This window comes from Leuciscus leuciscus (genome assembly GCF_965113295.1).
Source record: "Leuciscus leuciscus genome assembly, chromosome: 17".
NCBI classification, from domain to species: domain Eukaryota; kingdom Metazoa; phylum Chordata; class Actinopteri; order Cypriniformes; family Leuciscidae; genus Leuciscus; species Leuciscus leuciscus.
Genome location: NC_138741.1, coordinates 31,055,488 through 31,082,220, shown reverse-complemented (window position 1 = coordinate 31,082,220; position 26,733 = coordinate 31,055,488). Strand labels below are relative to the sequence as shown.

The 26,733-nt window shown below is 37.4% G+C and overlaps 1 protein-coding gene across 2 annotated transcripts in view; it reads right to left on the bottom strand.

Moving 5' to 3' along the window:
• Positions 1-24,836, bottom strand: part of mthfd1b (methylenetetrahydrofolate dehydrogenase (NADP+ dependent) 1b) — a 35,593-nt gene extending 10,757 nt beyond the window's left edge. Inside the window, exons 1-15 of one of the 2 annotated variants that reach the window (XM_082143445.1) lie at positions 24,673-24,836; positions 20,840-20,924; positions 18,235-18,294; positions 12,213-12,308; positions 11,921-11,974; positions 11,704-11,840; positions 11,466-11,566; positions 5,810-5,946; positions 4,187-4,298; positions 3,447-3,574; positions 3,227-3,324; positions 1,779-1,952; positions 1,514-1,650; positions 1,229-1,275; positions 1,036-1,143 (exon numbers count right to left, since the gene is read on the bottom strand). In XM_082143445.1, coding sequence (XP_081999571.1) covers positions 1,036-1,143; positions 1,229-1,275; positions 1,514-1,650; positions 1,779-1,952; positions 3,227-3,324; positions 3,447-3,574; positions 4,187-4,298; positions 5,810-5,946; positions 11,466-11,566; positions 11,704-11,840; positions 11,921-11,974; positions 12,213-12,308; positions 18,235-18,294; positions 20,840-20,924; positions 24,673-24,710 — 1,512 coding nt within the window. In that variant the 5' untranslated portion in view covers positions 24,711-24,836. The remainder of the gene's footprint in view (positions 1-1,035; positions 1,144-1,228; positions 1,276-1,513; positions 1,651-1,778; positions 1,953-3,226; positions 3,325-3,446; positions 3,575-4,186; positions 4,299-5,809; positions 5,947-11,465; positions 11,567-11,703; positions 11,841-11,920; positions 11,975-12,212; positions 12,309-18,234; positions 18,295-20,839; positions 20,925-24,672) is intronic. The other variant, XM_082143446.1, reaches the window with a different exon arrangement.
• Between the last annotated feature and the right edge of the window lie 1,897 nt (positions 24,837-26,733).

Below are 26,733 nucleotides of genomic sequence, written 5' to 3'. Positions count from 1 at the left end.
TTCATTGGAATTATTAATATGACAACTTTTGACCTTTCAAAATAAAAAAAAATTTTGACCAGTTTTGAGACTCACTCACAATTGTCATTTGTCCATGATTTTAGTTCTTTAAATTTTTCTTTGCTTCGTCATAGCCAGGTTACAGAACTAAACTCAAATTACATAGGCCTAAAATAAATCAATGCTGCTATTTCACACACAAAAAAACACATACAATACATGATAGCTGAGTTACTAAAATGAGCTACCCACAGATAAACTGTTCAGGGGTTATGCATGTAGGTTACAGTAAGATACTGTATGAACAGTCATTTTTATTTACTAAAAAAAAAAGTCATAATAGTATGTATGTCAAGATTAAATCATTGGAGCATTTCAAGCATTTTCAATTTAGAATGAATTTCAATTCAGAGTCATTAAAAGAAAAAAGTAATAAAAGAAAAAACTTTTGTTTTACATTTAAATGTCCAAAAATCCTTACAACAAAATGTACATTTATTAGAGAAGTAACACTGCATTGTTTCATAGATTCTATCTTAAACTTTGTCTTAATCACTCGCAGATTTTTTCATTTGTTTTTAACTTGCTCTGCCAGTGCAGCAAGACAAAATGCACTCAAAATTAAAAACATTCGCTGAAAACCTAATATCATATGTGGTGTTGTTTTATCAATATATCATTGTGGTCCTATTTCAAGTATTTTTAGATATTTTAACTGGAAAATTAGACAAAAATACTATAAATAATTATTTATTTTTGTAAGCAGTATACTGACTTCTAAAGGCACTTTTGTGCCTATCCAATGCTTTTGTCTGCAAAAAAATACTATCTTTAATTTCTTTATTTGGAGCATTTCAGAGTAGTTTTATCCGTAAATGTTAATATACAATTAAAATGCAATTAATTAGATTAAATAATCAGCATGTAATTAATTAGATTAAAACATTTAATCAACTGACAACACTAATCATTTTCCAACAATCACACCAGAATATGATTTCCGTGATCAAATAAATGAATGAAGACAGACATTACCTTATCAGACTGGGTGGCTTCATGAAAGATACGAGCATCAATTGCAGCAGCTACTAAGTTATTGGCTGCTGTGATTGCATGAATGTCACCAGTCAGATGAAGATTGAACTAAGAAGAAAAGACCATCACTGAACACATGATTTCACACATCTTTAATCATCAACCAAGCAGCTGACAAAAAAAGAAAAAATACCTCTTCCATGGGAATAACTTGAGAGTAGCCCCCACCAGCAGCACCACCTACAGACATGAGAATTGAGGTAGTCATTTCATTTTCCATAGTTGCTCTCACTTCTATGCAGACTGACAAAAAAATCATCATGATTGCACAGGAAATTCACTTGCTTTTCCATGTGGTATTATAAATCAAATGCTTGGTAAACAAAACTTGGTACATCGTTTTTATACATTTTTGACCAAACTTTAACCTCAGTGGTAACCAATTGGTATATGCCTATGTCTTATCAGCATAATTTACCTTTGATGCCAAACGTTGGGCCTTGTGATGGTTGGCGCACAGCTGCAAACGCATTAAGTCTGAGATGAGCCCCGAGTGCTTGAACCAACCCTATTGTAGTTGTGCTCTTTCCTTCACCCAGAGGAGTTGGAGTAATTCTACATTAAACAAAATGTTACTTCCTTGCACAAGTATAAAAATCTCCAACCCAATACATGCCTATAAAACATGAATTTGATTTTCATCTCTTAGAATAACACTTGACAGAGACAGAGAAAAAGATTACCCAGTAACAACCACATATTTGCCATCAGGTTGAGCCTGCAGTCGATCAATTGTTTTTAGTTGGACTTTGGCCTTGGTCCTGCCATAGAGCTCAACCTCATCCGAAAAAAGACCAATTTCCTTAGCAAGACACTCAATGGGTTTAGGTACACAGGAGCGAGAGATGGCAACATCACTGCATGATGAAAAAAAATAAAAAATAGCTATTAAAATTACAAGAACAAAGAGAACAACCGTTTACTTCAAGAAATCGTTCATACCGTATATAAAAATCCGCCCCCCCAAAAGAAATCACACCACCAAGAAAAGAAATAACAGTAGTCCATATTTTTTCAACCATTCCTATAAAAGTCAATCTCTAATAAAAGGGCAAGTTCACCCAAAAATTAAAATGATCCCATAATTTACCTCAAGCCATCCTAAGTGTGTATGACTTTCAGCCAAATACAATCGGAGTTATATTAAAAAATATCCTGGCTCATCTAAGCTTTATAATGGATGGTACCTTAGGTTTAGAAACACAAAAAAAGTGCATCCATCTGTCATAAGAGTAATCCATATGGCTCCAGGGGGTTAATTAAGGCCTTCTGAAGCAAGGAGATGCATTTTTATAAGACAAATATCCATATTTATAACTTCATAAACTAGAACTGGCTTCCGGTAACAGCAGTAGGCGAGTCTAGTTCCGGCAGAAGAGTGACCTCTGACCCGACGTATGATGTATTGAAGAACTCGGAAGCGCGTAGGATAGACAAAGCAAAACAAAACACCGGACACGAATTAGAAGTCTAAAATGAGATTTTTTTTTTAAAGCAGTTACCATAAGACAATGATCTTGGTCTATAAAGTTCTAACTATGGGAATTTTTTTTTTTTACTAAAATGCATCGCTTCGCTTTAGAAGGCCTTTACTAACACCCTAAAGCCCTATGGATTACTTGGTAACACTTAACATTAGCTGATGTATTAACTAACATTAACTAAAAATGAGCAATACATTTGTCACAGTATTTATTAATCTTTGTTAATGTTAGTTAATCAAATTCACAGTGCATTAACTAATGTTAACAAATACAACCTTTGATTTTAATAACGTATTAGTAAATATTGAAATTAATATTAACTAAGATTAATAAGTAAGAACAATAAGGAGTATTGTTCATTCTTAGTTCATGTTAACTAAGGTAGTTAACTAATGTACCTTTATTACTTTTATGATGGATGGATGGATGGATGCACTTTTTGGAGCTTCAAAAACTCAGGCTCTATTCAATCCCATTTTAAAGCTTGAAAAGGCCAGGATATATTTTAATACAACTCTGACTTTCTTCTTTTAGCCAAACACAATCATATACACCTAGAATGGGCTTGAGAGCGAGTACATTTTTGGGTGAACTAACCCTTTAATATATACTCTTATCACTCTTGCTTTTTGCATATGCAATCTCACCTTGGAACTGGTCTTTGCAGGTTGAGTGTGGTGTAGTTTATATTCCACTTCCCAAGTTCTTGTGCTTGAAGGAAATGCTTGGCACTCAGAACCGTGTTCTGTGACATTAAAAGCAAACACTGAATTTTCTAAGAACCATAATAAATACATGCTACTTCACTTTGTCACAAAAAAACAATCGTAACAGATGTGATCTCCATGAGAAACAGGAATAATGTACCTGCATGAGCATGGCTACAGTCATTGGACCGACTCCTCCAGGTACAGGTGTAATAAACGCAGCCTGATCTTTGGCTGAATCATAGTGAACGTCTCCAACAAGTCTCTTTCCACTTGGTCTGCTGGTGTCTGAGATAAAATGTAAGTGACACATTTTTTTTAACTATGGATTTCACTAATTCTCCTAAATTCTAGTGCACATTTCAGACAATCCTCAACTTTTTCGGTGCTTGGAAAACTAATAATATTAAAGAAAAAAAAAATCACATAAAAAGAATGTTTTTGAGAAAATGCCCTCTAAAGATTTTAAACAACTTTCAGGCACTTTTTACAATTTTTTTATTTTTTTTATTACATTTCAAATATGTTGTACAGCATCTTTCAACATACTATGTACATCTGTTTCATTTTTTTCATTTATAAAAAAAAAAAAAAAAAAGATTCATAGGAAAGCAACATCCATGCTTGTTTTATGTTGCTCCAATGTTGTTGTTTTATTTTTGCGCATGCAAAATATTTATATATAATTGATCATCAATTTAAAAGAAACTCGATTATTAATATTCATGAAAATTTTGACATCACCAATTCATTCATTGAGACCATTTAATCAACTACAGGAAATGCAGAAAACATCTAACCAAAAAAATTAAATCTTTATAAATGAACCTGAAACATAGTAGAATCCTACAAAAAATGACTTGCATTAAAAACGTTAAAAAATCTGTTCCACATACACACCTGTGATGGTGTTAATACCGCAGTCAATGACCAAAGCACCATTCTTCAGCCACTCTCCACGAACCATCTCTGGTTTACCAATCCCAGTCACCAGGATGTCTGCCTTTCCCACCTACAACAGAAACCAAAGGGTGCACAAACAGTAAACAAGTGTGTATTAATAGAAATGTTATTATATATTATTACACCGCTCTGTGGAATACTTGATTCTGCGCCATCCAGCGGTATGTTATTCCCAAATAACAACCGCTGAAAACAGATAACGCAGGCTCATCTGAGTTACTGAATTCAGCAGCGCTATACGCCTGCTAGGAACGGGTTTTCTTCGTGAAAGTTTTGCATTTGATGAGCTAATAAAAGTGCCATCCAGTATCGTGGACTTGCTCTCTCTTGTTTCATACAAACGCAGCTGCTGCCGCCATTTTGTGACTATTGTTTTGTAAACTGTTGGATTATAAAATACAAACAGGTATTTTTTTAAAATCTCTTTATAATCTCTTATTTCCATAATTATTTATGTGGCGAAATGCTATGTAATAAGTGGTATGACTGTATACCGTATCTCTTGAATGTCCATCTAGTTTGAACTTGCCACGGTTTAAACAACTGCTCTCTCCGCGGAAGCTTTGCTTTTAAAGACCTAAATCAAATATTTCATGTTTAAGTATTTACTTATGTGGCAAGTAGCCGTGTAATAAGCGGGATAATATACATCTCTTATATATTATCTTGAAAAGACAAATAAAATAGTCTCTTTTAAATGGACAGTTCAGGCAACTTGAAAAATATATTTTATTGGGGTCTATAAAAGTTGAATAAACATTTAATGATCTATAAGCATTTCACAGACTATACTGTCGCAGACATCATACTGTAGTTACACAAATGAATTAGATCAATGCATTTATTATTTCAAAGGGATGGAAACAAAAAAAATCTGGCTTAAAAGATTCCTAATCCTGTGGCTCCCTCTAGTAGAGGGAGTTGAAATGGCTGTTAATATAGTATACATTTTGTAGGACTTGACTCAAGGATTTAGGGGATTTATAATCCAAAATGCAAATTGATTCTTATAGCTGCCTAGTGTCGGACAAATGTGTATCTGTGAGCCTGAGTAGTGGTGAATGATTGGGACCATCCTGCTGAAGTCTGGCGTTCTCTTACGCCTATATACTTTTATGGAAGAGGAGGAGGAGGAAGAAGAAACAGAAAGAAACAAGTTCAAGGTTTCTACAGCTTTACATTAAACCCTAATATTCCTGGGGGGAAAAAAACTATAGGGTTCCCAGCATTTTCAGATTATCTTTGATTAATCTGTTGCCATATTCATAACCAGACTAATGCAAGCCTCATAAAAATAAAGTTTCAATGCCACATAAGCGACTTGATGCAGACAAAAGAATTTCCATGAAATTTCCAGGCTCTTTCCAAAATACTTTTTTCCATGTTTTATTTCATAGTTTTGATACTTTAGTATTCTAAAATGTGAATAGTGTGTGTGCGGATTTTGATTAGCTAATATAATTTTATTATAATATAATATAATATAATATAATATATAATATAATATAATATAATATATTGCAAAAAAAACAGTGTAAATAAAGCTCCAGAGCTCTTTACCTCAGAGGCCAAGTCTGCAGTCTTTGAATGACAAGTTGTAACAGTGGCATGATTCCAAAGGAGAAGGTCGTGCATTGGTGCACCAACAATCTTACTGCGGCCAATTACCACAGCTCTTTTTCCTGCCACAGACACACCTAAACACAAGACATTAAGGAAATGCAAATCATGAATAATCACCATTTAAAATATATACACTGTTATAATTCAAGTTCATTTAAGGTAGATGAATGGTTCGACCAAAAATTACGTCAGCATTTACTCAACTTCATGTCAAACACTTCTGTGGAACACCGAAGGAGATCTTTGAAGAATGTCACATTTTTTCCAGACAATGAAACTCAATGGGGTCTAAGGACTAAAATCCGAATATCCTAAAATCCAGTCCATAATCCATTGAACTCCAATCCAAGTCTTCTAAAGCAATATGATTTTTTTTTTAGGAACAAATTTTATGTGGTTATTCACTCTCAAGTAAACTTAAATCATTGATCAACTCATATACACAAAGGCCAAATCATGACACAGGTGGCAGATTGAAGATTTATGGATTACTTTTACTCTACCTTTATGTCATTTTTGGAACTTTTTTGGAACTGTTTGACCCCATTAAGTTTCATTATATGGACAAAAATAGCTGTAGCATACTTCAAGTATCTCCTTTTGTGTTCCGCAGAAAAAAAAAAAAGAAAAGAAAAAAAAAGTTTGGAACGGCAGTAAATTATGACAAAAACTGTTTAGACACAAAAACTGTACAGAATCTGTAAAGGAATAAGCCTCTTTTAACCTGTGTAACTATGCGTTTATGAAAAATGCATTTATGGAGTTTCTATAAGTGCGCTCTCTCACAGCACCGCACCTTTAGACTGGGATATTAGTTCAAGTTTTTGAGATGTACAAAAATTGACCAAATATCTGAACAAACAAAACATTGACAGATAAAGCTGTATCTAGGGGTGAGCGCTATATATGTCTCGTTATTTAGTAATGCGTCGTCTTTTCTGTATAAATTAAGTAAACGTGTCTTATAAAACTTATTAAAGTTACAAAAGTGATTCAGTGATTTTATCTTTTTTTTGTTGTTGTTTGATTAGCATTAATGACAGCAGGTAAATTTAGATGCTGTTCCTTTAAGACCGACTGCACTGATCCAATATACTCGTGGGTTGTTCTTTCTCAACTGTTTTCATTCACTTAAGACATAATAGACTGTTTACTTGCAAATACATGTCACTTTGACACATAGGTATGTGTATTTAACCGTTTAAGCCAATTAGGCAGCAAAAAGCACTCAGTTGGAGTTCTCACACGCTCTGAGCAGCGACTTCATGGAGAGGCTGCTCACTGCAGACCAAATGGTTGGAGCTCATGTCTAGCTCCTCGCTAGACGTCCAGCGAAGAGGAGCGGATGTAATTTTGGTGTAATGGGTGGAGCTAGAATATCCAACCACACCCTGAAATCAACTGCTTTTAAACTGCAGTGCTTAAAAACGCATGCAAACGATAAGCTTCCGTGACCGTGCAGCAGAGCAACGTCACATGAGCGCAACAGCGATAGAGACTATAGTCCAAAATCTCTTCCGGTTAACAAATTTCTACCGGTCAATCATGTCTACCGGTATATTGCCCACCCTAACTGTATCTAGTGATCCATTATGATTTAATGCAAACGCTGTCTGAAAATGATGTCTAGAAAGCTTATATTTACAGTAGACGACACAAATGGAGTGAAAACAGTAAGAATATCATAAGCAAACAGTAAAGGGAAATCAGTATCCTTGCACACAGGAATCCAGAAATACACACAACAGTCATTTAAATCAGAATTATAATCCCCTCATGCAAGACAATCCAAACATGCATGCAATTTATCCATTCACGCTCAATTCACAAATTCACACACCAGTTCTTCCTCGAGATGTCTGTCTGAAGTCTCAAGAAAGCAAATCTTTTAGAGCAGGATTTTCAAACTTTTTGATGCCAAGTCCACCCAGATATGACTATCCCTTTGCGAAAGACCAAATACATTAAACAAAAAGGCATCTATATATTTTAAGACTCACTTATACAGTTATAGCAAAACAGTGAGATATTGTAATAGCATGTTTAAAAAATAAACAATTGCCATTTATGAGGTCCTTGTACTAAAAATTATTATTGTCAGGAAATTATTACCATTTCTTAAGTCAAGTCGTCTTTATTTATATAAGCGCTTTTTTACAATACAGATTGTTTCAAAGCAGCTTTACAGTGATAACAGGAAAATAATGCAAGTATGTTTAGGCTATGCAGCAGATCTAGAAGGAAATAGTGTCATAGTTCAGCTCAAGTAAGTTTAGTGATGGTTCATTTCTGTTATAAAAAAGTTATTTAGTTAATTTATCTATACAGCTGCTCTGGAGAAAACCGCAATGTCATCGTCCAGGTCCAGCTCAGTTCAGTTCAGTTCTCATATAATAGTGTCAATGCAGGCAGATCAATAATATTGTTGAATATTAAGTGTCCCCAACTAAGCAAGCCAAAAGCCAAAGGTGAAAGTGGCAAGGAACCAAAACTCCAAGTGACAGAATCGAGAAAAAAACCTTCGGCTCAGTCGGGGGGGGGGGGGGGGGGGGGGGGGGGGGGGCAGTTCTCCTCTGGCCAACGAACGCACAGTGTAAGCTTCTAAATAAATCTAAATAAATAATAGCCTAATAAATGTGTTTGTATAATAGCCTTTAAAATCATTTGACAGCAAATAGGCCTAGAGGTGGACACCCTTCCAAATAACACTCCAGGCCAGTCGTACTGCTGTAGATTCCCTAGTTAACAAAGCGTGTCAAAATCCTCGACTTTCTTTTTGTTTGTTTTGGCATGCCAATGTTGTTCAAAAAGTTATAACATTTAATTTCTAATCAGTAGTAGAAAAGTAGGAGTCACCTATTCTTTTGTTTAAACCTTTTCTTCATATTTTTTATGTTAACAATAAATAGGTTGACTTTTTTAATTTGGCAAGTTATTTTAAGTTATTTAATACAATCGCACAGATTATCTAATCAGATTTTCCCTTGGTGTGAGGTGTGTTAAGAGTGTCCGAACCTGCTCGGAAGAACGTCGGAGCCGCCCCGATCGTGAATCGTAAATATTCAAGATCAGAAATTCATGAGGACAAACGTGTGCATGCTCTGGAGATTATCACGTGAAACGAAACAATATCCAATCAGAAAGCGAGATGATGGAAGACGGAAGCATAACAAACGCAGTCATGGCGCAGCACAAAGTGAAATTGATGTGGACAGTAGAAATGGAGGATCAGCTTGTTGATGATTCCAACAAGTATTGTTGTTCCAACAACAAAATCATTCCAAACACTATCATCGCAATTTCTTCCTGCATATCGTCCGGCATGCTTATTCTGAAGTCTCGCAAGATTTTGCGAGATTTCCTGTGTCCACAGTCAAGACACAGTCAAGGTTGAAAATCTGTTTGTGTGTGGTGTGCTGTCTTTGTCACATCATGGCACACCACACACTATAGGAGCAAAACGGTTAAATCTAGGATTTTTTGTCCTCATGTTTGTGGTCTATCACATTTTGAAAATCTTATAAGATGTAAAAAATCTTTTGGTGTGAACCCAGCATTAGCTATGTCAGTTCTTAAATAATTATTGGGTTTCAGCTTATTTAAATATCTGGTACACACCACAAGATAATTGGGCTGATTTGGGCCGATTTCTCCCCTTCCGACAATCCTAGGTAATGTCCCGATTATCTTGATGGTTCTACAGATTATCTGATCAAATTTTTTTCAGGGACATTACCTACGATTGTTGGAAGGGGAGAAATCGGCTCAAAATCAGCCCGATTATCTTGTGATGTGTACCCAGCATTAGATATTTAAATAAGCTGAAACCCAATACTTATGTTTAAGAACTGACATAGCTTAGACTTTATTCATATTCCTTTATTGATCTGCCTGCATTGACACCATATGAGAACTTAACTGAGCTGGGGTGCGTTTCCCAAAAGCATCGTTAGCCAACTATGTTCGCAAGTTCCGTCGTTATCTGCATAGTTCAACGAGTCAGTGTTTCCCGAAAACATCGTTCTAACGAACATTCGCAAACAGTATCACAGAGTTGTGTAGTTGGAATGACAGCTCTCGACCTGTGGTTAGAAGCAGAGTTTCTAGTTTGTATGACATGTGGACTCAATAAATCCTTATCTTGAGCAAAATAAGCAAGCTGACATTCAGTACAAACTGTGTCTTTTTTTTTGAATACATACAAATGTAATTTACGTCTTTTAGTTTGTCAAGAGATTTAAAGCACCGTTTTTGAAGAGTGCGCATGTATGAACGTGCTCTAGCCTACTATGTAAGAACGAGCCTATGATTGAATCTGGAAATAAAGCAAAATAACTGAGAAAAATGAGAAATAGTCCTCAGATGCCATGTCTGTAATGTATAGCGAAACATCTATCATTAATTCGATCTCAAACAGATTCATTAAAAGAAGTTATTACTCAACCATGTGCGTGATGTCATAAACCAGCCCGATCTCATCCCAAGTCGTCATATACTGACGCTTTTGACATTTCGTCTACATCGAACGCACATGGCACCCTTTAGCGTCAATATGAGACGCAGATAGATATGGGCCAGAAGGCGCCTCCTAGCGGTCTAATCCTAACCCTACCCCAGACCTAAACCTACCCATAACCGAACAAAGCTCTGTGCGTCTCATATTGACGCTAAAGGGTTCCATGTGCGTTCGATGTGATGTTTTGACGAAATGTCAAAAGCGTCAGTATATGACGACTTGGGATGAGAATGCGTTGTATAAACCAACGTGGTTGAACGACCACTTTACGACAATACGGTTTCGGGACAATACGGTTTCGGGAGCAAGTTGATTTCTTCAACGATGCATCGAACATAGTAGTTAAGCAGCGAGTTACGTCGTTGTTCGGGAAACGCACCCCTGGACGATGACATCGCGGTTTTCTCCAGAGCAGCTATTTCTGTAAATAAACTAAATTAATAACTTTTTTACAACAAAAATGAACCATCACTGAACTCACTGGACTGTGATGCTATTTTCTTCTAGAAACAAACTTGCATTATTTTGTCAAGTTGCTTTGTTATCTTTGTAAAGTTGCTTTGAAACAATCTGTATTGTAAAAAGTTCTATATAAAAAAGGTGACTTGACTGGAGCTAGACAGTCTATGCAAGTCATATTGCAGGTGCCTTTTTATACTTCTAGGCAATTCTGCTTATGACGCCATGGACTGTCATCAGTCAATCAATTGGCAGGTTTGTCACACGTGCTTCAGACACCAGTCACACTGATGCAGTCATAGCGTCAAGCCAGAAGCATTGTCTTGTTCCCCTTTTCAGGGAAGCAAGGTTACATTCGTAACATTGTAGGTTTAAATAGCGTTAAACATTAAGTCCTGTTATGTTTGGTGTTGCTAATAATTTCCACCGTGTTCTTATCGAATTTATATTTTAAATTAAATTCGTGAGGAGAGCTGGTGAAGAAACACTGCACACTACACAATTGTAAGCGAGCGCTACTCACCTGTTTGGGCATGATACATTTTCACAACCAAATTACATTTATAATAATCAGTTGTGTAGTGTGTTCCCTGCTTTAATCTAAGGTGTCCGTCTCACCTGTTTGCTTGATGAGCTCCATACATCCATTAGGGGTACATGGGATAAAACAGTCACCAAGATCACCACGTGCCAGTTTCCCTGCATTTATACTTGTCAAACTGAAGCAAGCAAACAAACAGAAATCAAAACAGCTTTTATTACTTCATGGAGCAGAATACAATTTGTTGAAAGTCACATTAAATCAGAATTATAATTGAATGGCATAATGGTAAAGACTGAATTATATTTTCTGTACCCATCAACATCTTTCTCTGGAGCCACAGCATTGATAATCCTTTCTGTATTGATAGTGTGGATGGAGTCGAGGGGCAGCTGGACTATGAGCCCATGAACTTTGGAGTTCTCATTGACTTCAATTACACTGTGCATAACCTTCAAAATGTGTAACAGTTAATCATAAATGACAAAATCTGAAACAATGGTTAATCACTCCTTCAGATGATCTGCCCTACCTCATTTTCAGTTGCAGTCTGTGGAAGTTTCACATGTACAGCATTGATTCCGATCTAAAAATCAAGACAGTAATGGTAATTAAAGTGGTCCTGAACTACATTTCTTTAATATTTTACAATGTTCCCTGAGGAAACAATCCACTTCTAATTTTTCATTTTTTTTTTTTTTCATTAAAAGCTGTTATGATTGCATTGCATCTATGCATATGAAATAAGTATTATACAAGTGGAACTGTTGAAACTTGAATTATGATTGCAGTTGCTGAAATTAATCATGCAAAGTGTAACGTACATCTACTCCAAAGGTTCCTTTTAACAATGTGTTTTTGCAGCACTGAGCATTGTAGCCAGTCAATGCTTCCATACAATGGTGTAAGAATTGATTTTCCTGCCAAGACAAAAGCTGAGATAAAACTCACCCTACAATAAAGCAATGAAACGCACCCTGGACGAGAAGATCGACAAGAAAGAGCACAAGACATTGTCTTGTCCAAACTTATCTCCTTTTTTATATATGCTCCCTCTTCAAGTCACTAAAAGTTCACATGATGCATGATACATGATGCATCTTGTGAATCTACATTATGTTTGGTATCATTTTAAATGTCTCAGTGCGATTGGTAAAATGGTCTTAATTTCATTGCAGTCATTGGTATTACGAGAAAGATTGAAAACTCTCTTCAAGATATCTCCCCTCTCCCCTAAAACCAGGTGTTACCCCCCCCCCCCCCAAAAAATATATTTGTACAACCCTTTTGTTCTGGTCTGGGTATTTAAGGGTAAGTGGTAGCCTGGATGCCAGCCGAACTTAGCCCCGCCCACAACATTTTTAGGTCGGGAAGTTCGGTCTGGACTTGATCCGTTGTGGAGCAATAATGCTGAACCAGAGCTGTTCGGACCAATCAAATTGTCAGGGCGGGCTTTATGCGATGATGGACAGATGATCAACAGTAACGTAATCCTCCACGTCACCAAAGAGCGCTTGGGTTGAATTCGTTTACAACAAAGATGACTGCCGCTGGAGAATTGAGATTTCACGAGTTCACACTTACAAATAAGTCAGATAGAATAAATGCATATTTGGCGTGCTGTCCGAGGAGAGGGCTCCGGGCTCGGTATTCGGCCCGAACCCAAAGTAGGCTACTCCCACCGTATTCGTATTCCTGGCTGTGTAAGAACAAGCCAAGAGAGAGAGGAGGGATGCTGAAAACTGTCAAGGAATGTTAGGTGAGTTGACAAAGTGAATAAATATATGCTTCCTCTCATGCTGATAGGGTAGACATGGTAATTGTTTGATGACAAGTTGATTGGATTGATTATTTGAACGTGCTCCTCCCGAACTTTGTTTATGAAACATCATGTGTAGATTCTGCCATCGCGTCTGTTATAGAAGATATCGACAGCGCATTCATTTTAAAAGAGGAATAGAGAACCGCGATCAAGGCATTTGTTGATCGGAAAGATGAATGAAGAACATACGTCACTTACTCCGTTGCTCTGATTGGTTGTAGGTCTATCCAATTGAGTGCAGATGCATTTTCTTTCCTGGTTCGGTTGAAACACACCCCTTAATCACAGCCTAATGGAGCAGTATCAGACTCATATTCTGACTAGAATCTGAGCAGGGCGACGTCAGGCTAGGTAAGTGGCAGAGCAGACTGGGGGGTAATCTGTAACCAGGAAAACCCCCACACAGTGCTGTGTCAGTGTTTTCCCAAGTCTTACACTTGGAACACACTCACACAACACTGCGTGTCTCTGTCAGGAATGCATTGCTTACTCTTAGAGTCATCTTTGAGTAACTGATGTCATGTATTCATTATTTCTAAATTCTGCTTTTAATCCTTTACTTGTGTACCTGACAAATAAAATGTTATATTTGAACTATTCTGCATTATTCTGAAATCATTATTCGTAGTAGATTAATGTGTAGTCTGGTGTTTCCGCAAAGCTATTCCAGGATAGAGCAAACCGAAGTCACTAATGAATGGAGCATGGAGCACATCATTAAGGAGACCTTCTGATTTCTGACTATCACTGACTTAGCACGTTGCATCTTGCGACTATTAAAAAAAAAAAATTACACCTTTTGTTATGAGTAAGCATAGGGTGACCGCTTAAGGGTAAAATAGTTCGCACATGTTTGCCACTTCTGGCATGCGAATGGCCTATCGTATGCGTTTCGGATATCACCAACCACATCTGTGAGCAACAGCCAATCACAGACACGAATGGATAATGAGAAACGCATCTTATTGGCCATTCGCATTCCAGAAGCAAAAAACATTTCTGTGATCAGCTACAATGTTCACCTATTCAACATTATTGATTTCTCTCAGGACAGTATGCACACACTGTGAATATGAGGTAAATGTTCAGTTGCTTGCAAAGACCGATCGTTTCGCTTCATAAGACCTCAATGTATCGTCATGAGCAACAGGTATTCATTTTTTGTCTGAATATGTTTTTTTGACTCAAAGAGATGGCTCCCTTTGACTGCCATTATATGACTCACAGATGGCCACGGTTTCAGCTAAATCTTTGCTGTTCTACTGACGATAAAAAGTCACCTACATATTGGGTGGCCTGAGGGTGAGTAAATGAACACCAAATTAAAAAATTTAGGTGAACTATCCATTTAAGATAAATGTCATTCAGCACATTTGAATTTCAATTAATTTTACAGCACAGAACACAGAATTCCATGGCCAGTCAACATTAACTTCTCCAGCATCCTCAGCATGCTCCTCAATCTCACTCTCTCCCTCACCCAGCCACTTAATTACTGCTGCAGATTGGGTTGACAGCTTCCAGGTTCCATGGGAGAAGCTTCCTGAAGCCTTGATGCAGTGTTTGGAGAGAGGGAAAAGGCCAAGCCCACGGTTACGTAGAGAAATGATCCGGATTGACGTTTCTGAGGTAATGCTTGCCTGTGCTTCTCCCAATAAACAAGCCTCGACAGAAATTGCCATGAAAATGGTTGCAAAGTATCCGCAGTCACTGCAAGATGTCATAGAAGGTGATGTGATAGGACCAGGATATCACTCACTGATCAAGCAGTTACAAGCTTGAATTGAAAATGTAAAGCGTTCTTCACTATCACGGATATTGAAGCGCAAACGGGTGTCAGATGAGTATGACACAGATGAAATACCAGCTGAATGAAGGGCAGCTGTTCAGGACACATATGGCTGCATACAGTGGGACATGAAATTCATGCCAGTAAGTGAGACACTGGAAAGCCAACAGGAGAAAAAAAAAAGACAAATTGAAGGTGCTGAGGAGAGCATGTGAGCGGAGCAGAGCGTTTATATTTCCCCCAGAGGGAGAGCTTTCTGAAGAATCCGCTCCGCTCGCTCATTCCGCTCAGCGAAGCTCGCTCAACCCAGAATGAACTTTGGTGATTTGCTAGTTCGAGACAGTCTGTAAAATAGCTAAGCACAAGTGGAGCAATAGGTCATGGAGTTCAAATATTGTTTAAGTGAAGTTGCAAGCCTTACACATAAATGCACAGTAAAAAATCAAAGTTAAGAACGAGCAGGGAGAAGAAATTGGAGTGTGGAGAGACAGTGCGAGTTAGCAAAGATTCATATTGGAATCTAAAGCGGAACATTGGCAGAAAACACAAGGATGTGCAACACAAACATAGTGCAGCAAAACGTGAGCTATAGGCCTGCAATAATAAATTAGATAAATAGGTAAGGTAGCTATTGTGTTGTACCCCTTTCTTTATACGCGGAAATTAGTTTTTACTTGTATATGCTATACACAGTTTTCACGTGCATGTGATACGCGCTTTATTGCGTGTAATACACGCGCATCCCACAACACTAATCCTACCCAAACGTATAATACATTTGTACCCCACACCATTACTAAACCTACCCATGCGTATCATATGCACGTAAAAACTAATTTTCGTGTATAAATTGCACAAAAAACACAATGCGTGCTATAGAGACGCATTTAGTGTGACCGGGTTGCACCACGAATTAAGATTTCCTCTCATGAATTTAAGAATTCATTCTCTCATTTAGGCTAAATCATGGCCACAAATGAAATATGTTCTCTGGGTGTTAGTAAATTATGGTTTTTAAATTAAGTAAATTAAGTAATTAATTATCTCGTTTTATTATAACAAGGGAACAAGTTATTACAACATGGCCATGCACGATTTACTAAACCAGGTAGGCTAACGAATTATTATATAGTTAACTGTGTGTTCGCTTTAATTAAAATGAGGAAACGAATCATTAAAACATGGTGGTGTTGGGTGGGAGTAATGAATTGTTAATTCGTTGTGCAATCATCATATCAGTGCACCTAAAAATAACCTATATAGCCAAAGCCAACACACAAATATTATTTATGGTCATGATAATCCAGGTGTGTTTTGTGGAGTTCTTAGTTCTTTATGCATTTCATCTTGTTTTTATTTATTATTCTTTATGTGATTGTTTTGCAACGGCAGTTATGTTCACGGAAATAAAAAAATACTTTTTCAGTTATTGCATATTATAGGCAAGTTTGCTAAAGGGCAATGTCATGTTTTTTTAATTGATAAAGTTAAATTTAATGCATTTAAATGAATAAAAGTAGTCATATCATAACTGCTATTTATAATACTACTATTGATACATTATTTCAAGGAATCCAATACAAACAGAAATCAATTAGCCTACTACAGAGAAATGTAATGTCTTTAAAAGAGGCTATTAACGATTCACGGGATCTGAGCGGGATTTGTTTTACTGGTGAGCGTGAGCGTTTTGTGAGTGGAGCGTTTGCTTGGGCTGTGAGCGTCTGAGCCGGAGCACATGCGCAAAAAAGCATTCTGTAAAGTGTTATGAATTGTCCACATTTATTTTACGGTGAAGTTCTGGCAACCACAGCTGCCTGTATTTTACAAAAAAAAAAATGTTTACAGTGTAGACAACGCAAATATTCTACAATGAAACCCCATGGCTGGTTATGTCTGAGGACAGCCTGTCTCTTTGGTAGAAGTGGTGGCAACAGATTTCCCTTTGAGAAACTGGTCCCCCTCGGGTTGGAGCCTAGGGGATGATAGTTTTAGGCACATTATACCCTTGTTTTCATTTCCCCTCTATGACTAATGTAGGGAAATAAGCTTTACCGTTCAATGAAGGAGAAAGGTAAATATCAATGGGTCTTGGAGTAGGGGTCTCGTTCTCCTTTCGATGAGTGCTCTACTAAACTATTTACTAGCCATAGCAGGCTTTGAGTAGAATGCTTATCCTCTAGATGGGGTATGAGCTGCTCTCCCCCAATAACATTGAGGTTTTTAAAGGCGCTTTTACAGTTCGGTACGGCTCACTTAAATAGTACCACCTCGGCTGAGGTTCCAAGCAAGCAGTACCGATACTAAAATGTGACGTGTAACACTGCAGAACACTGATTGGTCGGAGGATCGTCACTACCAGCGTCATTGGATTTGCGATGAGACAAACCCAAACAAACACACTTAGTCTTGCAGTGGAAAACATCCACATGCCGAGTATCAAGAACACCATTCCATCGATATGATCCATTGCTCCTGTGTTGTGCGTTTGTTTATGACGCATTTACGATTATGTCACGGCAGTAGAGGCGGCGAAACTAACGATCAGTCTATAATCGCACCCACTTTGAAGCGATACTAAACAGCAATGAAAAAGCAAAGCGAGCCAAGACCATGCAGTGGAAAAGAGCCATAAGTAGGGCTCTCTGGTTCTTTTTGGGATTAGAGCCTGGGTGATGGAGTTACTGTGCACATAACATTTTGCTCAGCTTCATCTTACTCCCATGTTATGGTTAAGTAGAGATGTAGGCTTTACCTTTGGGGAGTGGTAGCTCTAAGGAGCCTGGTTTGCTCTTTGCAGCCTACCCATGCTTAGCCCCTTAGGGTAGAGCAGGGTTAATGGAAGCATGTTTCGTTTACCTCCCTCCCAGACTAACGTTGGGTCATGAAGCAGGGATATTGATCCCCTGTGGATGGGTGCTCAACCATGGCGACAATGCTAATGAGTAGAGGAAGTTTGCTTGTGGGCATCCTTATAGTAGGGCTCCCATATAGCTGGGTCTCAGGTTGACCTATGCTTGGAGATAGATAGAGGTGAACTATGCTTGAACCCGTCCTCCAAGAGATTCACCAAGGACTACGGTTTCAGCTAAAAAAAATCTTCTTTACATTTCTGCTGATGAACAAAGAGACACCTACATCTTGGATGGCCTGAGGGTCACCGTAAATTAACAGCAATTTGGGTGAACCATCCCTTTAAGCACCATCCCTATACACTGTTTTGACGTGGCTTTACCTCAGCAGCAGCTTTCAGCTTCATGCTGATGTACAAGTTTGAGTCCTCTCGGTCTCCCACCTATAACAGACAAACAATCAAACATTTAAACAAGTATACCAAAAACAGCTTGTAAAACCTTTGAGAACTTTCATGCATTTTTTTTTAGCTTAAGTTAAGGCCCGTACACACCGGGACGAATATCGGCGCGCGTTATTCGCCAGCATTTTTCAACGCGTTTTTTGTGTTCACACCCAAGCGTTTTTCGCTGACGATGAGCCGAGTGAACATGCAAATTCATTCCCTGACATTAGATGGCGCTTAATGTAAAACAGAAATACAATACCACTCCATAACAGTCTATACTCTGCAATACCACTCCATAACAGTCTATACCCTGTAATACCACTCCATAACAGTTCTCTTTTAACAAGATTTTTGTAGTCGCTGTCGCGTTTGTCATATAGTTCTTTATTCCGACACCAACGAGACCAGCAGCTCTACATTCATCTTGCCTTGCATCTTCCTCGTCATTTCTTCCCCGCAGTGTCTGTCTATGGGCAGTGTAGACGCTACTTGGCGTATATCTTCTTCGCTGTTACGTATGTGTGCTCGGCAAGACCGTTTTGTGTTTGAGCGCCCCCAAGTTGTGTTTTACTGTAACTTCAGAAGCTCCAGACACGTGAGCAAAAGCGCCAATCTCATTGGTCGGATAGTTTTTGACGCGGCGCGTCAAACCAAAAAAACGAACCCGAGGCGTTAAAAAAAAAATGACGCTTTTACGCGTGGCGTTTTTTTGTGTCGGTGTGCACACTCACATTGGCGCCCTTTGTTTAGTCACGAGGCGTTAAACGTCGGCGAATATCGCGCGCGAAATTCGTCCCGGTGTGTACGGGCCTTAATGTGTTTTCCTAGTACTATAGTGTACGTTTCTTACTAGATGAAAAGGATGGGCAACCCCTGGGGCACCACTGTCTCCTAGATTTTTAATCCACCTCTAATTAAACATATCTGAACCAGTGATTTTCAAGTATCCAGCAAGTTAGTGGGGTAGGGAAAGGTAACAGAACATAAACTGTACGTGCAATCTCAGTTGGGTTTTTTCAGCCAACTACAGTAGTCAACATTTGAAGTGGATCAAAAAAAGTTCAAAGTTGTCCTAAGACAAGAACCGGTATTGTTAAAAAATTCATGTATAAAAGGTTTTGATCTACTTCAAATGTTGATAACTGTATTTTAATTTAATAAATCCCGAATGTAAACAGACATGAAAATATACTCTCTGAATGAATATAGAAATGTAATGCGCTAGAGGTAGATTTTCTTGAGTTTTGCATTAGTTCAAATGAACATTAAGATGACGTGTTGTGACCATTTGTGCATGTAAAACACTATGTATTATGCATTAAGCCCAACAAAATGTCTGACCAACACAGCCCTTGACATTCGTATAGAATTTGGATGTTTAAGTCATTTTGCGAACAGGGCTGCGGGCAGTTGCAGGTATTTACAGAGGCTGCCGGCATATAGGCATAGTGGCAGTTTAATTTCATCAGTTCTTCTGATCCTCGCAGAATTTAATAAAACGATGTCCAACAACAAACATAACTCTCTCTGAAGCAATGAGCTCCATCACGACAAGTTCGTTCAAGTTATAATGTGTAATCTATAATAATCATGTTAACGCGCTCAGCTAGAACTGGAAAACTAGCTCTGCACGAAAAATGGACTTAAATGTAAAAATATCAGTAGCGACTTGCATGCATACATTTCAGAAAACCATTTCCCACATAACAGAATTGCACTGAAATTTATATATATATCAGGGCCTGAATTTCATTTTGGAAAATAGGGGGTGGATTGGGGGGAAATTCCCCCCTTAGGTGACTCTAATGGGGGTAATTTTTATTTTATTTGATCAATATTTATTTAATATGTGTGTTATAACTGTAACATGTTAACGGGGACGAGGCAGAGAATACAAATGCAAGCACAAGTTTATAAAAAAAAATTAAAAAAAGACAATCCAAGACCATGAGTAATCCACAGAGAGCATCCTCAGTTTGGTACTCGCGAGCTGTTTGAGAAGCGGCTTTACAGTGTGTGCAGAATTATTAGGCACGTTGATTTTTGTATTTAATCATTTATAAGTGATATATAATTGTTCATGAAGGCTGGAAATGAAAAACGCCTTTAATTCAGGTGTGCAGAATTATTAGGCTTAATGATCACCTTGCAAAGACTCTTTCTATTAAATCTATCTGGAATCTTTGACAATCATAATTATCACATTGAAAAAAAAAAAAAATCTCTGTGAAAATAACTTCATGCCTACCGTCTGGGGTCTGAGCTGTTTTCTGGGCTTTGGAGGTGTTTTGACATGCTCTGACATTTGTGCTTTATCAGTAACTAACTTGTAACATTTTCATGGCTTAAGTCTGATTGCACTGTATTCTGCATAAACTCTGCTACAATAATATGTGAGCAGCATGTGTGTAAAAGTTTGTATTTTTGAGAAAAAAGACGTTTACTGAAAAAATATATATATTTTGAAATCACTGAAATAAGGCCATAAAACATATACTGTGTCATTCAACATTTAAACCAGTAGCTTGTCACTACTAACCTGTAACACCACAAGGCCGGGTTTGAAATTGGGATGAGTCATCCTCATGCCTTTCACCTCTTCCTTCAACCTCTCTCTGACCTGACTGGAGAAACATAAGGATTCAAAATGAATTCTGCAAGCTATTGCGTAACAAAGCAATCTACATGGTCCTACATATACACACATTTATGATATAGTGTCAAACTAAAAATTATTCAGACACCAGATATAATTTTTTATATTTTTTTACTAGTGGGTGTAGGACACTATAGTTCATTTATGTAAGTGAGGATAGCAAAATAAAGTAAACTGTGACATATATCCAAAAATTCTCCACACAGTGGACTATTTGGAATTTGGGACCAAAAATGATTCAGACACTTTGATCTGACCATGTTTTGCTTAAATATTTTTTCTTTAATTGCTAATGCAACCTTTTTACACCACAGACTGAACACAATTAAGCACCGCTTGCTAATTGGTTGATTTAAATTGGTATTATCTAATTGTGTACTTAAATTTAACAGCTGACAGCTATTATTCAACCTAATTCATTTGTGAGACAGTCTAACAGAAGGATGGCCAAAACCAGTGAAATATCAACTGATTTGATAACTCTGAGTTCTTGTCATATTTTATTACCATTTTCTAGGTGTCTGAATACATTTTGGTTTGTAAAATCACAAACAGGCAATATTGGAGCTCACTGCCAATTATGTTCCCACTCAGCTGTCCTGATTCAGAAGAAAAAATATTTAAAAAACATCTGGAGCTGATGAATTTTGTGAACTTTCACTTCACATTAGGTCTTGCGTGCTTCTCCCACTCCCACACACACAATATAGGCTGCTTTTCAATTGGAAGCATCCTAGTAAGAATGCATATGTCGGTTTCCATTAATGTCAAAGGCCATCTCAATTTGAATGCAGCCTTTGCTTTATGCCCTTGATTCTGTGTATTTTGAAAGATACATCAAGTGTATCCAATCCCTCTAATGCCCTCCAATCACCCACAGGGCTCAACATTAAGCCTTGCCATGTGCTTGCCCTTCAGACAAGTACATTTGTTAAGTAAATAGTAATTTGTAAAGTAAATAGGTCATTCACTAGCTCGAGTAAAAAAGTTACTTGTCTGGAAAGATAAAAGGATTATAATTATGTAAATGCAATTTATTCTGAAGCATACACTGTGTTCTATAAAACTTAACTTAAAATGACACTAAGCCTATTAAATGTATGTCATTTTGACAACATTTTGACAATACTTACCCTCAAGTTGTTCCAAACCTGTATGAGTTTCTTTCTTCTGTTGAACAAGAGAAAGAATGTATTAAAGAATGTTGATAATCAAACACTTGATGGTATTCATTGACTTCCATAGAAGTAAAAAAATACTATGGAAGTCAATGGCTTCCGTAAACTGCCTGGTTACCAATATTCTTCAAAATATCAGAAGAAAAACTCATACAGGTTTGGAACAACTTTAGAGTGAGTAAGTGATTACAATTTAAACATTTTAGTGAACTATCCCTTTAAAAGTTAAATGATTTTTGTAGATCCAGTGATTAGTGATGTCTGTTTTCAGTGTGCTATAGACACATGACTAGTGGCTGATCTGTGTTCCACAACAATTCCACAAACCTGGAAGACATTCTGAACATACATAAGCAGTAAGCTGTTTTAGAAAGGAACATAAAAAACAAAAAATAAAAAAAAAGGTAGTAGTAGTGAGAATCAATGAATTAGGAATAATTTACTGCTATTGTAAGAATGACATGTAATCAATAAAAAAGTAACTGTTGTCTGATCACAAGCATTGTAAAAATGTAATATAATCTAATTAAGTAGCCTACTTAATTTTTGGAATCTGATTACGTAATCCAGATTATATGTAATCAGTTGCTACCCAGCACTGACTGTATTGCTTGTACAACTCTTCCCACCTAATGCCTATGTGACTTATTCCAGTCCATTTTTTACACAGTGTTCATTTAGGCCAGAGAACTGGCTCCCTGACTGAGCCTGGCTTCTCCCAAGGTTTTTTTTTCTCAATTTCTGTGTGGAAACCTTTACGATGTAACCATGCGGACTTACTAGAGAGACCTGGGTCCCATCTACCAGAATCTTTTAGAGTAGACCACCTCATTCTAGCATTTAATGACTGTTTACACGTGCAGCAATATGTAAAGACTTAAATGCTGTAAGATGTTAACATGACACAAGCAAACTTTTTCACTCCCGTTTACATGCAATTTTCATTATTCTGATTATTCACATAGCCCAATGCACAGAACATATGATGAGCTCACATACAGTAGGTGTGTTCCTAGCCAAGTTCATCCAGTGCACAAGGATTTGTTTGCTGATTCTTTGGTATGTGGCCTAAAATGTCTCCATTTCAATGATTTCAACCATCAATATACTGCAATATTTATTTATGTTGTGCAACATAAACTCAGTTCCTTCAGCACCCCAAAATGCACATGCGCACTGTTGTCAGAGTGGAATAGATGCGGTTACATGCCTGTTTTTGTGATTAAAATCTGCAAATAGTATATACACCACGTTATACAATGACTATGGTTGTTATGATTATGAGCTTAATCGGAATTTGTTCAAAGTATTGTGTTTACATGAGGTAAAGCTGAAATCACAATTTTGCCTAAATCTCATTACACATAATCACATGATGAGGGTGCATGTAAACGTAGTCAAGATTGAGGAAGACTTAAGCCTACAAGACTCAAAAGGACTAGTCTAAGATGCCTTTTCATTTGAGAAGCACACATTGTAGCTGGGTCTTCTTTATGTTTCTGGACCATGCAAAGGCAAATTACATAAAACTGTAATTTTTAATCAAATTAGACCAGATAACTCAAATTATGAATCACTAGCTTCCCATTGTCAATCAGGGTAAGGAAAGTAGACCATTGCTCAATATTTCAATTTTTAAAGACAATGATATCTGAATTTGGCTGCAAGTTTTTTGCTTGAATGCTCACTTTTCAGGTCGGGAAATACATGTTTATTTTAATTTAGCAAATTTTGTTCTGCCTAATTCATAATCATCCACTGTTCGTCCGTTGGCCAGGGGAGAACTGGCCCCAGACTGAGCCTGTGTTCTCCCATGGTTTTTTCTCCATTCTGTCACCTGATCTGCCTTACTTAAGGTGGACGATGACATAATTTTCTTCTAGAAACAAACTTTGTTGTATTATTTTCATGTTATCACTGTGAAGCTGCTTTGATACAATTTGTATTGTAAAAAGCGTTATATAAATAAAGGTGACTTGGCTTAGTGTTAAAATTATTGTTTAAATTAGCCTACATGTTAGAACTAGAGTAGAAAATGGCCAATGTAAATTAGTTAGACACATTGGACATAGCCATAAGGGTAAATCAGAAACATTTTATTAGATTTAAAAACATTTGAGTGTGCACTGCAAGTTATCTAAATGGCTGATTATACTGACTGCCATCCATTCAGAGTAATGATGGTCAGATGGAGATCATGTGATGTCTGGTCTCCATACATAAAAACAATATAAGATCCCTAACGTTACACCTTTTGAGTGTGTTCTGGTTTACATAATACTCTTTCAGACTTTAATATCATCGATAAAGCGATCAATAAAAAACCTTCAGTGCATTTCTCAAGAGTTCAGAGTTCAATTCGTGACAAAAATCCATTAAAACAAACACGAATCTAAGCGGTGTAAAAAACAAACAAACAGGCACTCTCTCTAAAATAGTATTGCTTTCTAATTCACACAAGTACGTTTGAACGAAAAACATAAAAATTAGTCTATAGCTTTATCAACGTAACATGAAAAATGTTAGAAAATAGCTTACGCTGAGATCGCTTTTCCGCAGATGATTTGGGCTGGCATCGTAAGATTTTTAGCTTTCCTTAAAAGTGAGACAAAGTTGTGTGTTCTACAGTTTACGCTGCTAACTGAGAGCACGTGTTGACCTCTTCTTCTACTTCTGTCGTTCTGTGTGTGTCTGTCTGGCGGTACGAAATGAATCCGCCCCTATGTACGTAAATATACGTCAATGATGTAGGTGTAACTGTCTGCACCAATCAACTTTCCTCTTTTTTTTTTTGTCCTTTTTTTTTTGTCAACAAGTCAACAAGTCATGCTATATTATGTTGCCTACTAAAATAGAAGTAAAATATGGGAAAACTGATGTTATATGAAATTTTGAAAGGCCAATAGAAAGAGTCAGTGTTTTCAAGTACCTAGGATTATGGGATGGGTGTAGACATTTGATCTACCAAGTGATGATAAGATCAGTTTTTTAACAACACTAAAATGATAAGAGAGAACAAAACAGAGCACTAAGAATTTTTTATAGGAGCAGTTAAATCAACACACGCACACACACAAACACACTTTGGCATATTGAAGTTTGAGGAGTTATGATAGGAATCATATTACATTAGATGTCTGGAATAATTGTTGGGAGTTAAATGATGGTAATAAATCCCCATTATTATGCTGATGTGTGCCTAGGATTCTCCTAGAATTTCAAAGAGGTTTAGATATACTAGAGAAAAAATAAATAAAAAATAGGAGGAAATGTGTACCATTAACTACTGTGTAGTAAACACATTCAGAGCAGATTTTATGCCATTTTAGAGTAATGAGTAATGTCAGTGGTGCAGTTAGAGAATTGAGATGTTAAGGAGCGAGGAAACGAGGAAGCATCAATTGTATTAAGAAGCACCCATCGATTAACCTTCTTCTTCTTCTTCTTCTTCTTCTTCTTCTGCGCTTTTTACTGGTGGCAAACAGCGTTGCATTGCTGCGGATGCCCCCTTCTGGATTGTAGTGTGGATCGCCTTTGACTGAATGTAGGCTATTCGTTGTGCAACTGCATGCATGCACCGAACTGTGCCATACGGTTCGGGACGAATACATGCATGTACCATTACATCCTTATTGTTCATCCATCCTCCCCAATCAATCATCTCTTTTCCTGGCTCCATTTCTAATAGTGGAGAGCAGTCACCTGGTTTAGCATCAAAGCAACATATAGAAAACCCTATTTTACTGTCATTTGCATCAGTGCGCTTGATATATGGATCTTCATATTAAAACATCTGATGTTCCATTTTTGGCTGGTGCAGCTGGCTGGGTGTTTTGCTCAGAGCTGCTGAAGTCAGACATAGTAAATTCTGTGACCTGAGGCCTTCTCTTAGGAGTTTTACACTATAGGCTTATCTTTTTCAAGAAATACACTAAACTACACAGCCTCCGCGCTGGATTACTGCATCATGTAGGAGGCTGGTATGCGTGGCTTTATTCCGTGCTGTGGTCTCCGCCAGTTTCAAACCATGTCTCCGTTACATTGTAATTTTCTGCTCTTCCGGCACTTTGCAACAACACAACCTTGTTTCTTCAGTGACTTTCAGCATGTTTTCTAACACAGCATCTGATGTTTACGTTTTTTACGTACCATGAGAAAGTCACATAAACCACGCGAAATCCGATCAGAGCGGTCAGACTGAAACGGATTTCCAGAAATGCGATTTAGGATTTCAAACCACATATGAATGTAGCTCGAAAAGGATCTGTAAAGATCACATTTCATGTGATTTTTAGCCATTCACACTAGCTAAATCTGATCGGATCTAAATCGGATATGCACAAAAATCGGATTTGGACCAACAGTCTGAACGTAGCCAGAGTGGATGGAAATGTGACTCCAAATGTATATCCAGCTAGGAAAATACAAATTCCCTTTGAGATTAAATTTGCTCAATGCAGATGTTATTTGAAGGCATTGATGGACTTTAAACACTTTGATGACATTCTTATCAGGGGAGAGACCAAAGAGCAGCATGGTTTAGACAAGTGTTGGACCGAGAACAAACAAATAACTTCAAGCTCAGTAAGGGTAAAAATA